The sequence below is a fragment of the Corapipo altera genome, unplaced genomic scaffold, assembly GCF_003945725.1.
Source record: "Corapipo altera isolate COAL_440 unplaced genomic scaffold, ASM394572v1 70, whole genome shotgun sequence".
NCBI lineage: Eukaryota > Metazoa > Chordata > Aves > Passeriformes > Pipridae > Corapipo > Corapipo altera.
This window is the reverse complement of record NW_020884911.1, coordinates 3,336,459-3,354,601: the sequence shown is the minus strand read 5'-3', so window position 1 is coordinate 3,354,601 and position 18,143 is coordinate 3,336,459. Positions and strand designations below refer to the sequence as shown.

Sequence of the window (18,143 nt, the reverse complement as noted above, 5' to 3'; positions counted from 1 at the left end):
AATCACAAATACACATGGCATGATTGAGACCATCAAACAACATAACTCAGTTCTTAAAAGCATCTATAAAAAACTCACACGCTTCTTAAATTAATAATGTTTATTTTCATTAAACCAACACAAATTCTCAAAATTAACACAAGATAAAAATTCAAGGTGGTTGGCACGGGGGGGGAAAAAAAAAGATAAACTGCACATCATTTATGTTATTTTTATATGCTCAAGAATGTTTCTGAATAAAACAATACTGGCACGTAGAACTGGCATTTCCCCACAGAACAAAACCAGCAGAATTTTCCTTTCTCTTCTAGTCAGCAGTTCTATGAAAACTAAACACACACACACATGCAGCCTGCAACTTCCACAGCCAAGTTTACCATGGGAATTTGGAACACCCCTCCATCAGAAGTCACAAAATTGTGGCAAAACACTTATTCTACTGCATTTTCATAGCTGGTGGATTTTAGAATACTTTCAACAAAAGAACAATCAGTTTTCCAGTGTTTACTAGAAGTGCTTCAAACTGCATCAGTACTTGCAAACAGGCCTGGGGCATTCATAAAACCTGATTTGGTTGATACAGATTAAAGCACTCCTGCCCCAAATCAAAGCCACTGAAATCCAGTTTTGCCTGTTGGTTTCACTGGGCTCCCAATTTGCTACAGCATTGGACAAAACACACAAACAACACTGATTTTTAACTGGTTCAATAAAAATCTTCCCCCTTGACAGCAGGATTTTCAAGTATTGCTATCCTAGTCTTCTAACACCCACTGAAGATCATCAGGAAACAAGACAAACAAACAAAAAAAAAAGCCCAAATGGAGGGAAGTGCATTTAAACAACCTCCCTCTCCTTACCCCACCCTGCCCCTCCCACCCAGGATCTTGCTGGCTCAATTCCAAACTCAATTTATTGTACAGCCATGAGCTGGAATAAGCTTTCCCTGAGTGCTCTTTCTACCTGTTTCAAAAAGTCAGAATGTGTTTCCTTGAATTCAGCCATTATTATTATTGTTATTATTATTATTATTGCCATTTTCTTTGCTAATATGCAAGGTATTTTCTAGGCAAGTTATTTCATTTTGGTAGCCCTGGATTTGACAAATTTGTATTCTATTGCTCCAAAGACAGAACTTGAAAGTGCACCTGACTTCTAAACAGTGTTATCCAGGCAGGTTTCAGAGAGTGACTAGATCCCAAAAAAGATCTACATGAACAAACCTTTGTAATGAGACACCTCTGCTGCAAGATGCAGAATCAACAGTAGATCTGCTTGGATATTTAGTGGCATAGCATCCATAAAACTGCTCTGCATCCTAAGGTCTGGGTGTTGGAAGGGAACAAGACACTGTAAGTGGAGTCAGGAATGAGGATGAGTGTTAATCCCAGATACAAGTAAAGCAAGTGGTTCACATGCAAGATGCAAAAGCTGCATCACCAGGGCACTGATTTCAGCTTTGCAGGTCTAGTCCCTACCTGCTGCCCACATTCAGATGGATAGAGCTGTGTCACATACAGAAGGAAGCCTCAGAACTGCATCAAAATTTTGCTTCAACTAGTCTAAGTCACAGGTTTTGTCATGAACTTTAAATGCAAATCCCCAGAAGACTGACCTAAAATGGACCATCAAACACCACACAACATAAAACACACGAGGAGACTTGTGTTAATGCTGCTGAGTGCATTCAGAGCTCAGTAGTCTTGCTTTGTCCCTTTCAGTATTTCTGGCACACCAAAAGGCATATTTCTGTCTTCCCCCATAAATAAAGTTAGTCTGATAATTTAGTTCTGCAGATTTATAAAATCTTTTCTATGCAACTTAACGCAATAGCCTAAAAAAAAAAAACCAAAAAAAAGGCAATTCAATTTAAATTTAAGAAATAGGATATTTACAATTAAAATAAGTACAGACCTTATTGGATTCGCATTCATTTATGGCACAAAATAATTTACAAGGCTTAAAGTAATAAATAAGTCACTGGAAAGCTTTCAGAGATGTGCATTCTCCATGTCAGAGTGCAGTGGAGTTTCAGGAAGCAGTAAGGAATTCTGGCTAAAGGGTGGTCATGACTCCTTATGTGGGACGGCCTTGACCAAAACGGGATTTGGACCTGGATTGAAAACACAAAAGAAGCATATTTCTATATTTTTTTTTACATTATTAAGGTAGGTTTTTTTGATGTGTGGGGTTTTTTGGGGTTTGTTTTTGGAAGGACAATGAATAGGCTGAAAACCTTGGCTAACACTTTTCCAGTTATCCATAACTCTGCCAAAAAATTCTGTTGGAGCTGGAGCGAACTTCCCAATACAGAAGGTGTAAAGCAGTTCTTCCAGCACAGCCACAAGAGTTCCACTCTCTTAGCTCCAGTTTAATTTGACAAAGTGTGGAATAAGGCACGTTTTTCTTTAAACACCCACCACCCCCCTACACCCAAAATCCATGTTTTGCTTCTTCCTTTCACTTCCAATCCTTACCTGACGTTCTTCTCAGCGTTGTTTTGCCGCGCGCTGACCTGGGCCGAGGCCTTGATCTGAGCTTCCAGTCTGGAATAAATGCCTCCTGCATACTGGAATCCAGAAAAAAAATCATCAAGTTTTGGCATTGTTTCAGTGCCATCAGTGACTTTTCATAAAAATCACTAATATCCAGCAGAATTTATGGCATACTTCGTTTCGTTGGCACAGCCCAGGACTGAATTTTTTAAACCTGTTTTCCAGGACCGGTTTTTATAGGGCAGTGAAGTTGAAATATTATTTTAAACCATAATCCCACCAAAAGATCATGCATGGGACAAAATGAAAGTTGATAAAATTCAGTTCTTTAGCTTAAGTATTGAATAGGTGGTGTTTTCATTTGTGTTACATGTTTTTGTTATCTAAGGTTCCCTTCAACTCTGCAAACTGTACCAGGACAAATCTTACTTCTTTGCTGTCTTTTGACTTGACTCGATCAAGGTCCCCCAGTCTCATTTTTATTAAATGCCCTGTAATCTCAGACATTCTTCTCTGATCTGTCAGAAATAAGAAAGGATATTTAGAGCAGAGGTTTTCCTTGCTAGTGAATACAAAGAGAAGAATTAGACAAACAAATGAGCGATGGTGGATTTGTAAAATCAACTTTCTTTTCAGCTCCTATAAAAATCTTGAACACCCAGGATCCTAAATCCTGATGGATAATTTAGGATAATTTAGTCTCAGCAGCCTTCTTGGCAAATACCAGAATCAACCTCAGGCAATACACTGAGATCAAAATCTATGGAAATTGTTTGGAGGCAGAGATTTTCAAAACAGCAAAAATGCACAAGAGTCTCAGGAGAGAATAAAAAAAAGGCAGGACAAATGAACAGAATAATATTTTAGTCAGAGAGACTGAGAAAGAGATAAAAGTGGGTGTTTCTCTCTTATCTGCACAGACAACAAATGCCACATGGATGCAATAAAATTATTTGCACGGTCATGAGATGACACAACTATAATCTTTGTAGGTTATGTGCTGACATTCCAAATAAAGCACACAAATCACATGAACACCCAAAAACCCCATGGCTGTGTCTGAGATTAAATTCAACCTAAAGGTGTCCAAGTAGCTACAGTTGAAAAAAACTGGCTGTTTCTTACAGAAAACATTATGCAAAGAAAATGATCCTAAACTTTATGAAAACTAAACTCATGCAAGAACAGACCATCTTCTCTTTGGGCATCCTGGTTGTATCTCAGTGACCTGGAGGCATCCCACTTGTTCTGCTGCATGCTCACACTGGTTGGGAAAAGAAAGATGCACACCATGTCATCAAGTAGCTGCTCACAAAAAGAGAGATACTAAAATATGTTGTTAAGGGCTTGAAAAATGACTTACATGAACGGAGATGCATCTCGGGAACTCGGCTACCAAGGAAAGAAAATCACATTATGTGTGTTTTAAGGTCAAGTTTAAAACTTAGACAGAATTCCCCATCAAGCAACCCAACCCAAGAGCCTGGATTCACACCTAGGATTTTACCTTCTCAGATGGCTTCTCCCTCTTCTGAACACTAGGTGAAGAAAGCACTTTCTTTGGGTGCCTGTAGGATTTCTTTAATTTCTCCTTTCTCCCTGCTGATGGAAGAAATATCTGTTCATACCATCACAGATACTTGGAATTTCTCAACTACGCAGCTACAGAGGAATTTTTTCCCCTTTATCCCTTTACAGAAAGTGTAAATTAACAGGTTGTTTTCCTTTTCTTTGTGTTGCAGGCATGCTAATGCACATTACTCAAATGCTCTTCTATGAGAAGTGTACAGGAACTCAAAGGTATATTTAAAATGCAGAGTGGTTACACACCACAGCATAAATTCTTTAAATTTAAAAATAAGAGCATCTACAAGCTACATTTTTGGCCATATTAACTCAATCAGACCAAATTTTCATTCAACATGTGTATTTTTTTAACAGACTGGTGCAACTCAAAGAGTTAAGACAGAAGGAACAAAGAACTGCCTCTGTTCAACTGACCCTTTAGTAGGGTGAAAAGGAGAAGCTGCTTTTTGGTTTTCCATGTTCCTAAACCCCTTATCCCATTAAAAAAAAAAAAAAAGGAGACAAAAATCTTTTTAGATCCTACAGAGATCATCTTCAATGCAGACACAAGTTTTAGGCACATTCTCCAATCATTCCAGCATATAACCCAAAGAATACTTTGCATATAAAAACAGTCATGTAACTACTGCCTTTTCTGTCAACATTTATTATGTATAATCTCATAGAAGTCATTTGATAGTTTCCTGAGCTACTCTGAGGACATCTCAGACATGAACAGCTGCAGCTTTCCCTGTTTGCCAGTGATTTCTGATGGCACCAAGCAGGGGGTTAATTTGTACCTCATCACAGAAAAAAATAGAAATAAAATTCAAGTAATGCTTGTTTTTATTTTTTAAAATGCCTAATGTTCAAAATCTGCTTATAGAAGAATTTTGCTGCCTCACATCCCTGTCTCTAAATCCTGGAGAGGCGGACTGTAGAGACTTGTTGTACCTGGTTTCTTGCACACTTCTTCTTCATCCCCCACTTCATCCTCAGTGACCTCTGAGCCAGTGGTGTACTCCTCCTCCTCAGATAACAGTGACTGCTGTTTCTAATCAACAGGAGGAGAGTTTAGAGATTAAAAGTGAGGTTTGATTTCTATTAAATGACAGATTAAATCTGTCCTGAAGGAGCTGATTTCCAGCACAGCCCCCTATCTCAGTGAGGTAACTGTGTGCACAGTTGGGTCTGAGGATGCAACTCTCAAGCGTTGAGAAAGGATTTTCAAATCTTTGCTTAAAATGTTTTGATATTTTAATTTTTGTTTCTTCTGAGTGGTCCAACATTTTAATAGGTTGCCCAGAGAAGGTGCAGAATCTCCATCTTTGGCTGGATATGCCCCTGAGCAAAGCAGGAAGCTTGGAAGTTGAATCTAACTTTGAAGTTGGGAAGGAATACATAAGATGACCAGCAGGGATCCCTTCCAACCTGTACTATTGTATGATTCCACGTTTAAAATCCAATGGATTGCTGGTTATACTATTTTTCTAATTAATAAGAAAATTTCTTATGGTAGTAAATGTCTGAGCAAGCCACTTAATTACAGAACACAGGAAAATACAGGTTTACAAAGGGTTCTGCTCAGGCTTGCTGCATCTTGCAAAGTGTCTGAAACACTGAGATATTCAGTAATTAAGCACAGTAATTAAATAATTGCAGTGCCCTACAAATACACCCAGATTACACCAGAGCTATCTGCATTCATAATTTATTGCCAGTTGGTCTGGAATAGCTGGTTTTTGTGAACTCCTCCCAATACCTTTGGTTTTTTATCTTCTATCATCATAAACTACAATACTGCAACAGATGGGCTCCCAGGGAACAGTTTCCATCAGCACACAATGATGGAAATATTAATGTGATGTTTACATGGTTTGAATATACACATATATATCTAAATTAAGTGATAATGTGTGCCTAGGAGTCCATGAGAGATGGTAAAGCTTAACAAGTTCAAAAAAGTAGTACTTCACACACACTTTATATTTTCTTGTAAGAAGTGTTGTCATTCTGCAGCCTCCAAATTAAAGTAAAAGCAAGAAAATACATTTTCCTAATTAATTAGAAACTAAGACAAAAATCAAAGCTAGTTCTCTGCTAGTACAGAAGACCAAATAATTCAAATTATTAATAAAATGTTTTACTAACCAGCTGTAAAGCCCAGTTCTTCAGAGACAGAAACTGTAGTCATGAAGGGAGAGAAAGGGATATAAGTTAAAGAACTAATAATAATTAGAATTTTTTTTAAAAGTGAGTGGAATTCAAAAATACGAGTGTTATGTTATAGTAACATCTTGGAGGGGAAAAAAAATGCCTCAACCAAAACACAACCCAAGTTACTGTTCTTTATTTATGGATCCTCAGATACACCAGCAGGCAGAAACAAGGCAGCAATTTTTAAAATACTTGAAAATATTTGCCTCATTATGCATGACTGGATCCTTAAATATCATCAGTTTGAGAATGGGGTAGAAAGCACAGACAAAGAAAATTCCCTCTGATATACAGAAATATTTCCAGCAGACATGGCAGAAGTTTTGCCTTTTCACCAACCAGGTATTTTGTTTCTGTGCTATCCTGCAATGCTCAGCATGTGTTTCTTTCTCCAACAGTGTATGAGTTTGTTGGGGTTTTTTTATTAAAAGTTGTCCAACAACTTCTTCAAAGTACTTTTGTAAGAATCTTCATTATCAGAAATAAGAGAAGGAGAAAAAGTCACCACTCACAGCGTTGATTTCTCCGGTTTTGGGACCCCACGGAGTGTTTGGCTCTACAAGCACATCACATTCAAGGCCTTTTTCCTCACCAAGCCCAATACCAGAATCACTTGGAGAGAAATACATAAAACAAAAAAGAACATTTCTATTTCACAACTTCAGCATCAGTCTGTCTTTACTCATCAGGCATCAAGAGGGAAGACAGACCTCCACAGAACATTTTGCTAACAATACATTAAAATGTAAAGATAGGAGTGGATGCTTATGGAGGTTGAATGACTAAATGCCTGCTTGAAATGTAAAAGGAAAAAGTTCTTATTCTTCTCTTCCCAATTTCCAACTAAACAATCAAAACCAAGTTTTCTTTAAAAAGTCCTATGACTCATTTAAAGATGGGAGAGAACTCAAATGCAACGAGCACACAGTGTGGCAGGCCAAGTTATTTCAGTAACACAATACAATGTTCTTACCTATTCTCGTCCTTAGTGAAAGGAACAACTATAACATCTCTGTGATGCAGCAGATCATTGAGTATTTGAGTAGTCTGAGATGGCAAAGCATCCCCATCCTCATCTCCTGATGGTAACTCGACCATGTGATCCCTCACTTTGCAGCCCTGGGATACACAGAGGATCAAACACCAGAGTTAATGGGAAGAACTGATTTCAGTAAGTTCAATATCAACAGCTGAACTTTTGAACTCGTGTCCCCAGGTCCTGACAACAATTTACAGCCTTTCATTTGGAAGAATGATTTATTTTCATAACACACTGTTGCCCCCCTGCCAGACATTAATGCTCTGTTACAAGTGAGCTGGTATTGAAGTACCTTTGGGAGGGTTGTGGGATCAAACCGAAGGACTTTCTGGTTACAACAGGGATACACTCCTGTCCCACTTGAGCCCAGAGCACTGGCTACACCTGGATAAAGAACTGGTTGGGAATGGTACTGGCAATGGGAGAATTCAGTACACAGGAAAGACTATATCAGGAAAAAAAGAGAGAGAGAGAGAGAGGCAAGATTATCCATGGAAGTCAAAATTTTGCTCTATAAAGAACATACACCAAAGCTTTACTACCACGTATTTTCCAAACTGCTTTGATCCCTTCCTCACCCCCCAAAAGCCACCCACCACAAGCCCAAGTGAAATTGTACTGACCTGGTTGCACCTTGAGCAGCTCAACCAGTTGACAGTCCCCCAAAGGCGCCAATAAACGTCCCTCCAAGACTTCAATTCCTCGTGGAGGCCAATTAAATACTCATGGACTTCCCAGGTTTTGTCTCTGAAAAAGCCAAACATCGGGTCACATACAGGGTCGTGACTCTTGTTTTTATCCTGTCACCAGAACAGGGAGGTGGAAAAGGAACAGAACAATGTGTGTTCCACTGGTGAAACATCTACAGCAGAGTTAAAGGATACAATGTGAGCTAGACATTATTAAATTCAGAGCATGACAGAAGAGCCTTTATTCTTCCACAGGTCACTAATAACAATTACAGCTTGATTCATCTCAAAATCCATATACTGCAAATTTATAAGCTAAATATCTTCTATTTATAAGCTAAATATCTTCTATTTATAAGCTAAATATCTTCTGCATATCTGCACCACAACAGAAATTGCTTAGTTAAGAATTCAAGTTTGAAAACACAAGGCCACATCTTTTTGATAAGTGTACACATCTGACACTTCTAATCTTAAAATTACAGACTTTGTTCCTTCCTAGTGATCACATGGGACACACCTCTTCAGAATTCAAAGGAGAATATGCAGTTTGCAGTGGAGTATGTTACCTTCAGGAGGAGCCCTGGTGTGAACCATTTTTGTTATATATACACCTGACCTAAGCTAAGAGAGCAGTACTTCCAACTGGAAGTTAGTTCTAGGCACCACTAGAGGACCAATAAATAGAAACCTATTTTTAAGACATTAAGGTTGGGTTTGGATTAGCTCCTGAGCCTGAATTCATTAGTGGCCAGGATCACTTGTCAGTAAACAAATTCAGTGTACAAAAGCAGCCAGGAGTACCACAAGGCAAATAGCTAGAACCTGAATAATCCTCTGAGCAACTTCAAAGCCCTGCACATTTATCTGTTAGGAACTGCAGAGCAGCTACACACAGCTTAAGGAAAGTAATACAATTAATGAACTCTACATGGCTAATCACCAATGATCCTGATGGGTCAGGACAGAGTGGCAAGATTTGGTTCTATTTAGACTAATCCCCACCTTGGAATAACTGCTGTGAGTGACACCAAATACAGGTTGCCTCAGGAGCTGACATGGAACTGTTTTGGTTGTTCTGAACAAAACAGATCTAAAGAGAAAGGTCTCCTGTTATTAATTTCCCACATCTTTCTTAAAGGGAGAAAATAAGGAGGAAAAAAACTGCAGCTGATCACGTACTGATTTCATTAAAGAGAGAATCCAGCTGTTCACAACCATGGATCAAACAGTCAGGATTGAATTAAACATCTGTGCCAAGTGAATCCAGGATAGGTCCTGGAAGCTCCTCTGACAAATACTTTGGAACAGAAAAACAACTGGTAGTGTTTATTTATAGCAGTCTTTAAGCAGGTTGAATATTAGATTTGACAGTACAAAGCCAGTCTAGAAAACACTCCTTGGATTTTCTGTGCTGGCAGAGGTGGAACTACCCTTCACTAACAAACAGAAATGCAGCCTTTAATTTAATTTGTCTTCAACTACACACATCTTAAAATCCTCTGATGAAAGAATTAGCTGAGTATTTTCTATTTAAGGCAGTACAACCCAAAATAGCCCTCCCAGTAATCATGGCTGCAGTTTTTCCATTTCCCTGCAGCAGCAGAAGCATTGCTGAATGAATTTCAGAAGTACATCATCATAATCATCCTCCCCCTTTTTTTTTGTTTGCTAGGTAATACAAGAAGTTGAGATGTTTCATACACTCTTAACATATGTATAATTCATTTTATGAGTATCTTGTAAAATCACCCAAAATCATGAAGTTGAAGAAATATTTTTTATATAAATATATATATAGTCACTACCTTATATGAACATAGACAATATTCCCATGTTGATCTATGTTGATTTTTCCTGGCACACAAGGAATTCTCCTTTCAGTTTCTTTAGTTAGCAGCTTTTTACATAAACAACACCTAGATGAGAAAAAAAAGAAAAGAGAAAGAAGGAAAGGAGTAAGAGCAGGACCTCAAAACACAGGGACTGCCCTTGCAGCTGAAGTGGCAACATAAAAAGGCCATACCTGTATAATGTTGCTGCATTTCCTCTGGAATCTGGATTTACATACTCTGGATCAAACAGTCTCTCAATCTTCTTGCAGAAAAGTTTACTATTAATGACAGCACCACAGTTTACCCATTAGAAAAAACTGAAAGTTGTTTTATGTACAGTGAGATTAATTATACTCTGATAAGTGAAGTCACTCTCAGAATCTAACTTTTAATATAATTTTCCTTGAAATTATCCTGTTCATCTCTTACTTTCCCACAGATGTGACAAGAGATCTTTTGATTTTTTTGTCCTGTATTACATTACTTGCCAATATAAACTGTCAGCTTCTTCCTTGACTAGAAGACCTTTTATTAGTGAATACTGCCATGAAATTACACTTAATTCTAAAAGTTACAATGTCTTTCCCTACTGACTAAAATCCTCTCATACTTTCACCTTGTTTTCTGTCAGTCTTGCACTCCAGTAATGAGCCCTTACCTTGATCCTGACCAAGCTGGAATCCTCATGCATGATCCAGAATTCCATCACAACTATTCAGCCTTCCAGTCATCCTCAATTCTACATCTAAACATCCAAGTTCTCAGGATGCTGAAGTCAAATTATTCTCTACCAATTAGGAGCATGTAATCCCACAAAAGGTTCCTTACTCTAACCCTGGCTGCCATGTGAGAATTCATGAATAATTTGTCCATGTCACATTCCCAGTGTGGCCTTTCCTTCTGTTCATAATTTTAATATAAAATTATTCAGTCACATTGTGATATTCTGCATTAAAGATACATTATATGAGAATATAAATTGTGTATATATATATATATATAATTTCAAACCCCACAGGCTTAGCTGTTATGAAATATGATCCAAAAGCTCAACAGCACTTCAGTAGTGTATTACAGAGCAAAAATTACCTCTTAAATTTGTCTCTTTTGTCCTTCAGCTCTTCCACCTCATTGTGCCTGAAGAGATCAGCAATGTGTGTAACAAGATTAGCATTGATACAGTTCATGTTACAAGGGGTGGCTACAATGGCATTCATATTTTTGTGACAGTAGTGAATACATTTTTCTACCTAGGAAAAACAGAAACATGGATGTTAAGGAATTCTAGACAAAAAAACCCCATAGTAATTGCTTCAAGATTTTTACTTTTTAAAGCGTGGTGTTCTGGAAAACTATTTCAGTTCAACTTAAAAAGTCTCAGATTTGCTTAAAAGAGACTCTGAATTAATGTGACTGAGTTAGTTTATGTTCTTCTCCAAAAGCTTCTACAGACCAGGACTCCACAAGTGTTTCATCTTCAACAAGTGGTACCTTCCAAGTGCTTGTAAAAAGAGAACCATAACACACCTTATACATAGTATTGCCTGGATCTCAACTTGGAACACTTTGCTGTGGGTCCCCCCAGTGACAGGATTTTTGACAAACATTTAACAAACAGTCAGTAAATATTACTTATATAGAGCTGAAAAACCAGATCCTAAATTGCACAAGTGTTGTTCAAGGGGAAAAAGGATATAAAACGTAGATAATAATTTAATTACTAATCTTTTTTGATAAAACTATCAGAAGTAAGTTAGTGATGTTACTTTGGATGAGCCATCAGAAGGTAAATCCAAGATCCCGCTGTCACATTTAGAAATAACTTAAGGTTTTATTGCACTGAGATTCCACAAATATTGGATTATTGCACTGAATAGGAAAGGTGGTAAAAGTTCCAAAACATTCTCGTTGCATCCCCTGTTTATGGAACAGCCAAAGCACAACAAACAAGCTGGTAAACACCTGGTAATTAACTGTGCCCTCGTGGCAGAGGATCAATCTTTCTTAATACTTACTAATGAATCCATCTTCAAAAACTCTGAAGAAATAAGAATTGATATGACATTTGATGGTTCTAAAAGAAAACAAAAAGGTTGGGATGTTTTTTACATTAATTATTTTTGTAATATTTATCACACCCTTCCCCCTGCACATTTAGTATCTGCTTTAAGTATCATTTTACCAATCAACCTGTCATTCCATCTTCCAATACACAGAACATTTTCCATGTTAAGAAACAAACCTTTGGCTTATCATTTAGGAGGCCAGAGTACAACTATAACAACCTGGAACTTGTTAAAACTGGAAAAAGAGGCTTCATAGGGATACCATGATTAAAAAAATGATGCAACAAGATTAACTTCCATCTGTAGCCGTGACACCCAGCTGAGATTTTCTTAACACAACCTTTGCATTGCAAGTTATATTTTAAAAAATGGTAGGAAAGGCTCATAAAAAATTAAAAACTCGCCTCAAATGCATAAAGGCAAAGGCTCTTCTACCATTGTATCAGATTGCATGGAAATTACAGAAAATGTTGCAACTGTTGAGCAGAGGAGAAACAAAACAAACCCCAACAATCATCAGTATTTTAAAACTACCCCTCTGTTCTTGGTCAGGTCTGAGGAGCTTTAATTAAAAACACCAGATCCCAAAAATCAGAGCTTTTTTTACTGCTTCAGCTTTCAGCATGTTTCCTCAAAGCTGAAAAAGCAGAGACATGTCCTGTAATGACCAGAAGATCTCTGTTGCAACGCTCAGAAACAAAGAGATTGGGGCTGAGCTGCACCGTCTTCAATCAGCACAGAACGCAACGAGCCCACAACAAATGCTCTAAAAAAAAAAAAAACCACACACACAAAAAAAACCCCACCACTTTTTTTTTTTTTTACCTAAAGTGGGCATTTCATTGAGCTCAGAATCTTTGGTGTTCCTTTTGACATATTTCATGAGCCAGTCGAAGATGTGAACGTCGCAGTGCACGGAGATGTCCACCTCCTCCCAGCGCTGGGCGTCCACCGACAGGTACTCGGCAAAGTATTTCATTTCCGAGACCAGAAGGTCTCGAGGGCACACGAAATCTTCTTTGAGGTTTTTGGCTTCGTCACACACGTGGATCACCATGTTTGGCCTCAAAAAGAAAAAAAACAAAAAAAAAAAAAACAAACAAAAAAAAGCCACAAACTAAATTAGGACCTCAAGCCAGTAACGTGAAATCTCAGCGATCACCTCCCCAGCTCTGGATCTGGTGTCACTTAACAGGGTGATTCAATTAAGGCACAGAAGATGGAAGATTAATTATTGGTTATAGGATGCTACCTGAATTACATGGAGAAGTTGTTTGTTCTCCCTTTCTAGTTTCCTTAAAGTAATAAGACAGATATACACATATATGCCCAAGTCAATGAGGCACCAAGGACAAAAACTGCTTACAACAGCAACTTCCATCTGTGGAAATTAAATTGGTTTATTGTATATTAAAATGGTTATTTCTTAATATCTAAGCTGGAATCAGTAAATGCTGTCTCTACAGAAAGATGGTTAGTGTTAGGTTTCAACCAACCATTATTCTTTGTGTACTCATGTAGGATGGAAAACAGGGATGTGATGGTATCAAAGTGACACACATGGCTATTGGAATTCATGGTAAAATTTTTCATTTGCACCTTTTTTTCCCTTGCTTTTACATAGGACAAATTTATGTTCCCAGAATATTTTTTTTAAAGTTAAACATTCTTGAGCTTCAGTTTTGCTTCATTCCTTTTTAAAACCAGGTTATGTTTCCCATTCCTGCCACAGCAGTGATCAATCACCCAGAGGAACACAATGGACAGATTTATAAATATCCCTATTGCACACAAAACAAAGCCAACTCCTCATATTTCTGTAGCAATGTAAAGTTTCCAGGTTTCATACAGTATTTAGTAGGATGTTCCCTTTTAATTAGTTGTTCTCTTTCTGGTAGTAGAAGAGCATGAGCACTTTAGCCATCTTTCTGTCAGTTCTACAATCCCCCAGATAACAAACACACAAAGAACTCCTTACCCCTGGCTTTCATCAGTGCTTTCTCCACTGTTATGTACAGGACCTTTCTCAGACTCTGAAGAAGAATTCCTTGTGGAGGTTGCACTGGGCCTTCCTTCAAAATGTAAGGAAAAAAAAGGGGCTGCATTAGAACAAAAAAGCCTGACCTTCTGTTCTTCAGCATCTTGGAAACACAACTGAAGTGTGGCTGCCACGGTGGAGCAACGGGACACGGCAAACCACAAACCTGCTTCTACTAAACAACCCAAATTCCTGCTCTGAATGCCATGCACTGGGAACTCACACCAGCAGTGGGTTGTCCAGACACTTGGCTACAAAGCCACATCAGTCTTGTCTCAACACAGAGCAAAGGATTCAGAGCCTTCAGCACTTCCGTCTGGGAATACAATCCATTCCTTCAGCTCTCCTTGGCTGCTCTGTGGGATGTGAGTCTTAAGGCTCTGCCACATCAAAACTTCTGTTTGCAGAAGGCTTCGCTGCCAGGACGTAACAACTTGAGACTAATTCCACCTCTCACCCAGAACGTGTCAGCTTTGAAGTTAAGCCCCTTCCAAAGAGAAGCACAGAAGACTCTTCAGAGGTGTTTTTGCCGAGTTCTTCCACACATGTGGTTTAAACCAGCTGATCACACAAAGCAAGGCTCAAAGAAAGCAGATCATGAGATCTGACTAGTCCTAGATGGAAGCTGTTCCAGGACTAAGGGACAGCTGCACTTCAAATAGGTTGTCTTCACGAGCAGTGAGAAGGGGACACAAAACCCAGTGAAGTCCTGGAGGTCTGGTCACCAAATCTGGGTCAGGGGTTAAGACAATGAAAAACTCTTCACTGTGATGATGAATCACAGGTCAGAAAGATGATTCTTTTTTAAACAATGGAAGGGCACATTTCTGTCTTCCCCTGATGAAAACCCATAAAGTCATTCTTTTCCATGATTACATCATTCTCTCAGATTTTTAGGAGTTCCAGAAGCGTCTCCTCCCTCTTGTGTAACGTTAAGAGGCTGCACTCCTCTGAAGAAGATTAAAATAGACCTTTTCATCTTATGGCTAAATAACTACAGCAGACTGACAGCAAAAATGATACGGAACCCAGCAGTTGTGCCCTTCAGGAAAACAAAATTATCCTACCAGAGGCAGAAGAAACAAAACTTTCTTCAAAGATACAGCCTAAGGCCTTGCCCAGTTAAGGCTTAGTAAGGCCAGAATAGAGGGAACACAGTTAATAAAAGGGGAAGAATCACTTGCCAGAGCCCAGTAAAACCCTGGAAAGGGCTGGTCCAGCCACAGCCATCCCACTGCAGGCAGCTGAGGTGGGAGGTTTGGAAGGCAAGGGAAGGTGAGAGTTTTACAAAAAGGGACCGGGGAAATACATGGTGTGGAGGATTTCTGTCTGCAAATATTGAGAAGTTTATTTTGGACACTGTGAAGTTATTTATTAAAGGAAATAATGCTGAGAATAATATGCAACACAGGCAACTTCGCCACACATTTCTTCCTGTCTTTTTTTTCTTCCTCCCCTAAAGCTCACAGATTGATTGACTTCTGAAAATTAGTAATAAATACTTTGGGTAAAAGGCTATCCTAGATGCTTGTTTACTGCCATAAAATGCATTCAGAGGGACTCAACAGCAGTTTGCCTTACAATTAGCAAGTATTAAATGAGCTTTTATAACTCAGCCAAAAGCAGAATCCAGTTCAAAATGAGTTTGGTCCGATTTGCTTTTTCTTGCTGTTACTCATGACTACAAACAAAAGCAAACAGGTCCAAAATTCTTGATCCTTACAATAAGCAAATGTGGAAAAAATGCACCAGGAAGTAATTAATTAAGCAAAATATGTTTACAAATGGGCTTCTCTCAAATCCCCAATTCTGAAATACCCAAATATTAAGCAGGTGAGTTCACTCAAGCCTGTGAGAAAAAAGATTAATTATCCTGATTTAATATCAGCAAATCACATACAAACAGGGCAGATGGTTTATCCAAAAATCACAAAGAACACAGAGAATAATCTCAGGCTAAGATCTGGTAGTAGGAAACATGACATTCGTGTACTTAACTGCATTAATGCTCATTACATGTATTACTTTGTTAAAAAGAAAACGTGAACTAATTGTCTAAGGAGTTCTAGAAGCAGAGTTAGCTCCTTAACTGCCTCCTGGGAAGCCACTAATCTTATAAATAGGCACCTGTGGGTGCCAGCAGCATTTATTCCACATCATGCATGTAACTACATAATTGAAAGCTGATTGGAAGCATTTTTTTTTCCAGTCTAGACCCTCCACGTACAGTTTGCCAGTATCACCCCTTGATCAGAGTTATTAAAAACACTTTATTCATCCCCCAAAGTTCAAACAGCTGCTTGAACTTTGCTGCCAAGAGAACAGTGAAAGCTGCAGCACCGTGAAGGACATCAGAACAGAGAATGTTTTGTTTAAGTGCTTCACTGTGATCTTAATTTTTAACACAGAAATTGTTTATTCATTACCGAAGCAAATTTCTCATGCAACACATCAAGTCCTGCAGGCACTGAAACATCTGAGTCTCTAATGAAAATGAAAGAATAACTATCACACATTTAATTACAACTTCTGACAGAAGTACTTAAGGAATTCTTAACAATATTTAACTGTGCTGTGATTGAATTTACAACTATTAGGACTCGTCCTCTTCTGCCAAATTATTGCTGGGACATATAATTGACTAAGGCACATTATATGTCATCACAGGACTGTCTTGCTTCAAAAATGAGCTGCATTGTTCTCCAACTCCTACACAGCCATCTTGCCATGGAGCAGCACAGGGCTTGGAGCTGGGAGAGAAAGGTTTGCCCTGAAGGGATCACCTCTCCTCAGCTTCCTGCAGCTTTTCCACACACCACTCTCGAGTTATTTTAATAACGCTGCTTCCCGTGCCTGCGAACGGCTGCAGGTTTAACAGCACACCACCAAAAATCCTAAACCAGGGGATTCAGCAGAAGGATTTGTGCCTTTTGGAAGGACAAGTTATTAAAAACACCCAAGCAAGCATCGATTCTCAAACTAAACTCATGGAAAGTGCCTTCACGTACACACGATATTGATACTTAACTTCCCAAGGATGAACAACTATCATTCCTGGGTGGACCTACCACTCAGGACAGAAAAGCATGCACATACTGATTATCACCAAAGCCAATATATTTCAGAATGACTAAAAACATACCAGTTATAGTAATGGAATCCTGCCCAATAGCAGGCTCCTGAAACTCTGTCTGTGTATCGAGCAAGGAGGATTTGATGTACGTAGCTAAAGATTCCACAGGACTCCCACCAGCAGCCATCAGGGAATTATACTGGTTGTCAACAGGTGAACTTCCACTGCTTTTTAGCTCATCAAACCTTTTTGCACACTGTCACAAGATTAAATGATAGGACAATGAAGCAGTAGCTTTCAGTACATTTGTAATAAGTATGATTTGAGATGGACACTGTATTTCGTATCTCCCGCACGGGAACAGTTACTGGTATCAAACTTACAACGCTTCCTAGCTGGGGAGTGGCATCAGGAAAGTACAGAAATACACAGTAAAACAGGAGTTATCATAATTAAATATTCTAATAGAAAGAGAAAAAAAAAAGATAGAACCTGTTTCAACTTTAATCTCCTTAAACGCTGTGCTTCTAAGGCCCCATTTTCAAAACGGAAAGTTTTGAAACTTTGAATGGGGAGAGTTTGAATTCTCAGTTTGTAACTCGTTCTTTCACCATAAACGTGGTCAAATATCATCAGAAGTAGCTACAGTAACTGGTTAATAATATTTTTTTTTTTTTTTTTAATTTTATGACCTCCATTCTGATTCGGACAAAAGGGACCGGTGATTTCCACCGCAGTTTTATCGACTTCCAATTCCTCCTGTTAATTCTCACTCCCACTGCAGCCCTATTAACTTCCCATTCCCTATTTTGATGAACTAGAAAGCCTTTCCATTCTCCAATTTGCACCCATACAATTATGGGTTTGGTTCAGCAGAGTCCTACACACAGGTAATTTGCACTTAAATCTACTTAATTCCACAGGTGATGCTCCTGTGACACAGGTGTTGGGCTCCACTCAAGCAGCTGGTTTGATTTATTTATTTTGGGTTGATTTAGCAGACATTGCTTTGTGCCACACAGTGACATCCTACTGATATTCATGTCTCAAATTTGTGGTGATGCCAGTCTACTAAATACAACAAGTAAATGGATATCTCTGCTTTTATGTAACTGCTTTAAACAG

At 38.6% G+C, this 18,143-nt stretch overlaps 1 protein-coding gene across 3 annotated transcripts in view; it reads right to left on the bottom strand.

The window, feature by feature from the left end:
• Positions 1-85: 85 nt before the first annotated feature.
• The window catches only part of KIAA1841 (KIAA1841 ortholog), a 22,314-nt gene continuing 4,256 nt past the window's right edge, over positions 86-18,143 (bottom strand). Inside the window, exons 3-21 of one of the 3 annotated variants that reach the window (XM_027653728.1) lie at positions 17,088-17,274; positions 13,886-13,979; positions 12,733-12,971; positions 11,857-11,915; positions 10,931-11,091; positions 10,033-10,119; positions 9,815-9,925; positions 7,941-8,064; positions 7,610-7,762; positions 7,252-7,397; positions 6,791-6,890; positions 6,213-6,245; positions 5,016-5,115; positions 4,003-4,097; positions 3,859-3,887; positions 3,686-3,759; positions 2,925-3,013; positions 2,478-2,569; positions 86-2,113 (exon numbers count right to left, since the gene is read on the bottom strand). In XM_027653728.1, coding sequence (XP_027509529.1) covers positions 2,077-2,113; positions 2,478-2,569; positions 2,925-3,013; positions 3,686-3,759; positions 3,859-3,887; positions 4,003-4,097; positions 5,016-5,115; positions 6,213-6,245; positions 6,791-6,890; positions 7,252-7,397; positions 7,610-7,762; positions 7,941-8,064; positions 9,815-9,925; positions 10,033-10,119; positions 10,931-11,091; positions 11,857-11,915; positions 12,733-12,971; positions 13,886-13,979; positions 17,088-17,274 — 2,010 coding nt within the window. In that variant the 3' untranslated portion in view covers positions 86-2,076. The remainder of the gene's footprint in view (positions 2,114-2,477; positions 2,570-2,924; positions 3,014-3,685; positions 3,760-3,858; positions 3,888-4,002; positions 4,098-5,015; positions 5,116-6,212; positions 6,246-6,790; positions 6,891-7,251; positions 7,398-7,609; positions 7,763-7,940; positions 8,065-9,814; positions 9,926-10,032; positions 10,120-10,930; positions 11,092-11,856; positions 11,916-12,732; positions 12,972-13,885; positions 13,980-17,087; positions 17,275-18,143) is intronic. The other 2 variants (XM_027653729.1, XM_027653730.1) reach the window with 2 other exon arrangements.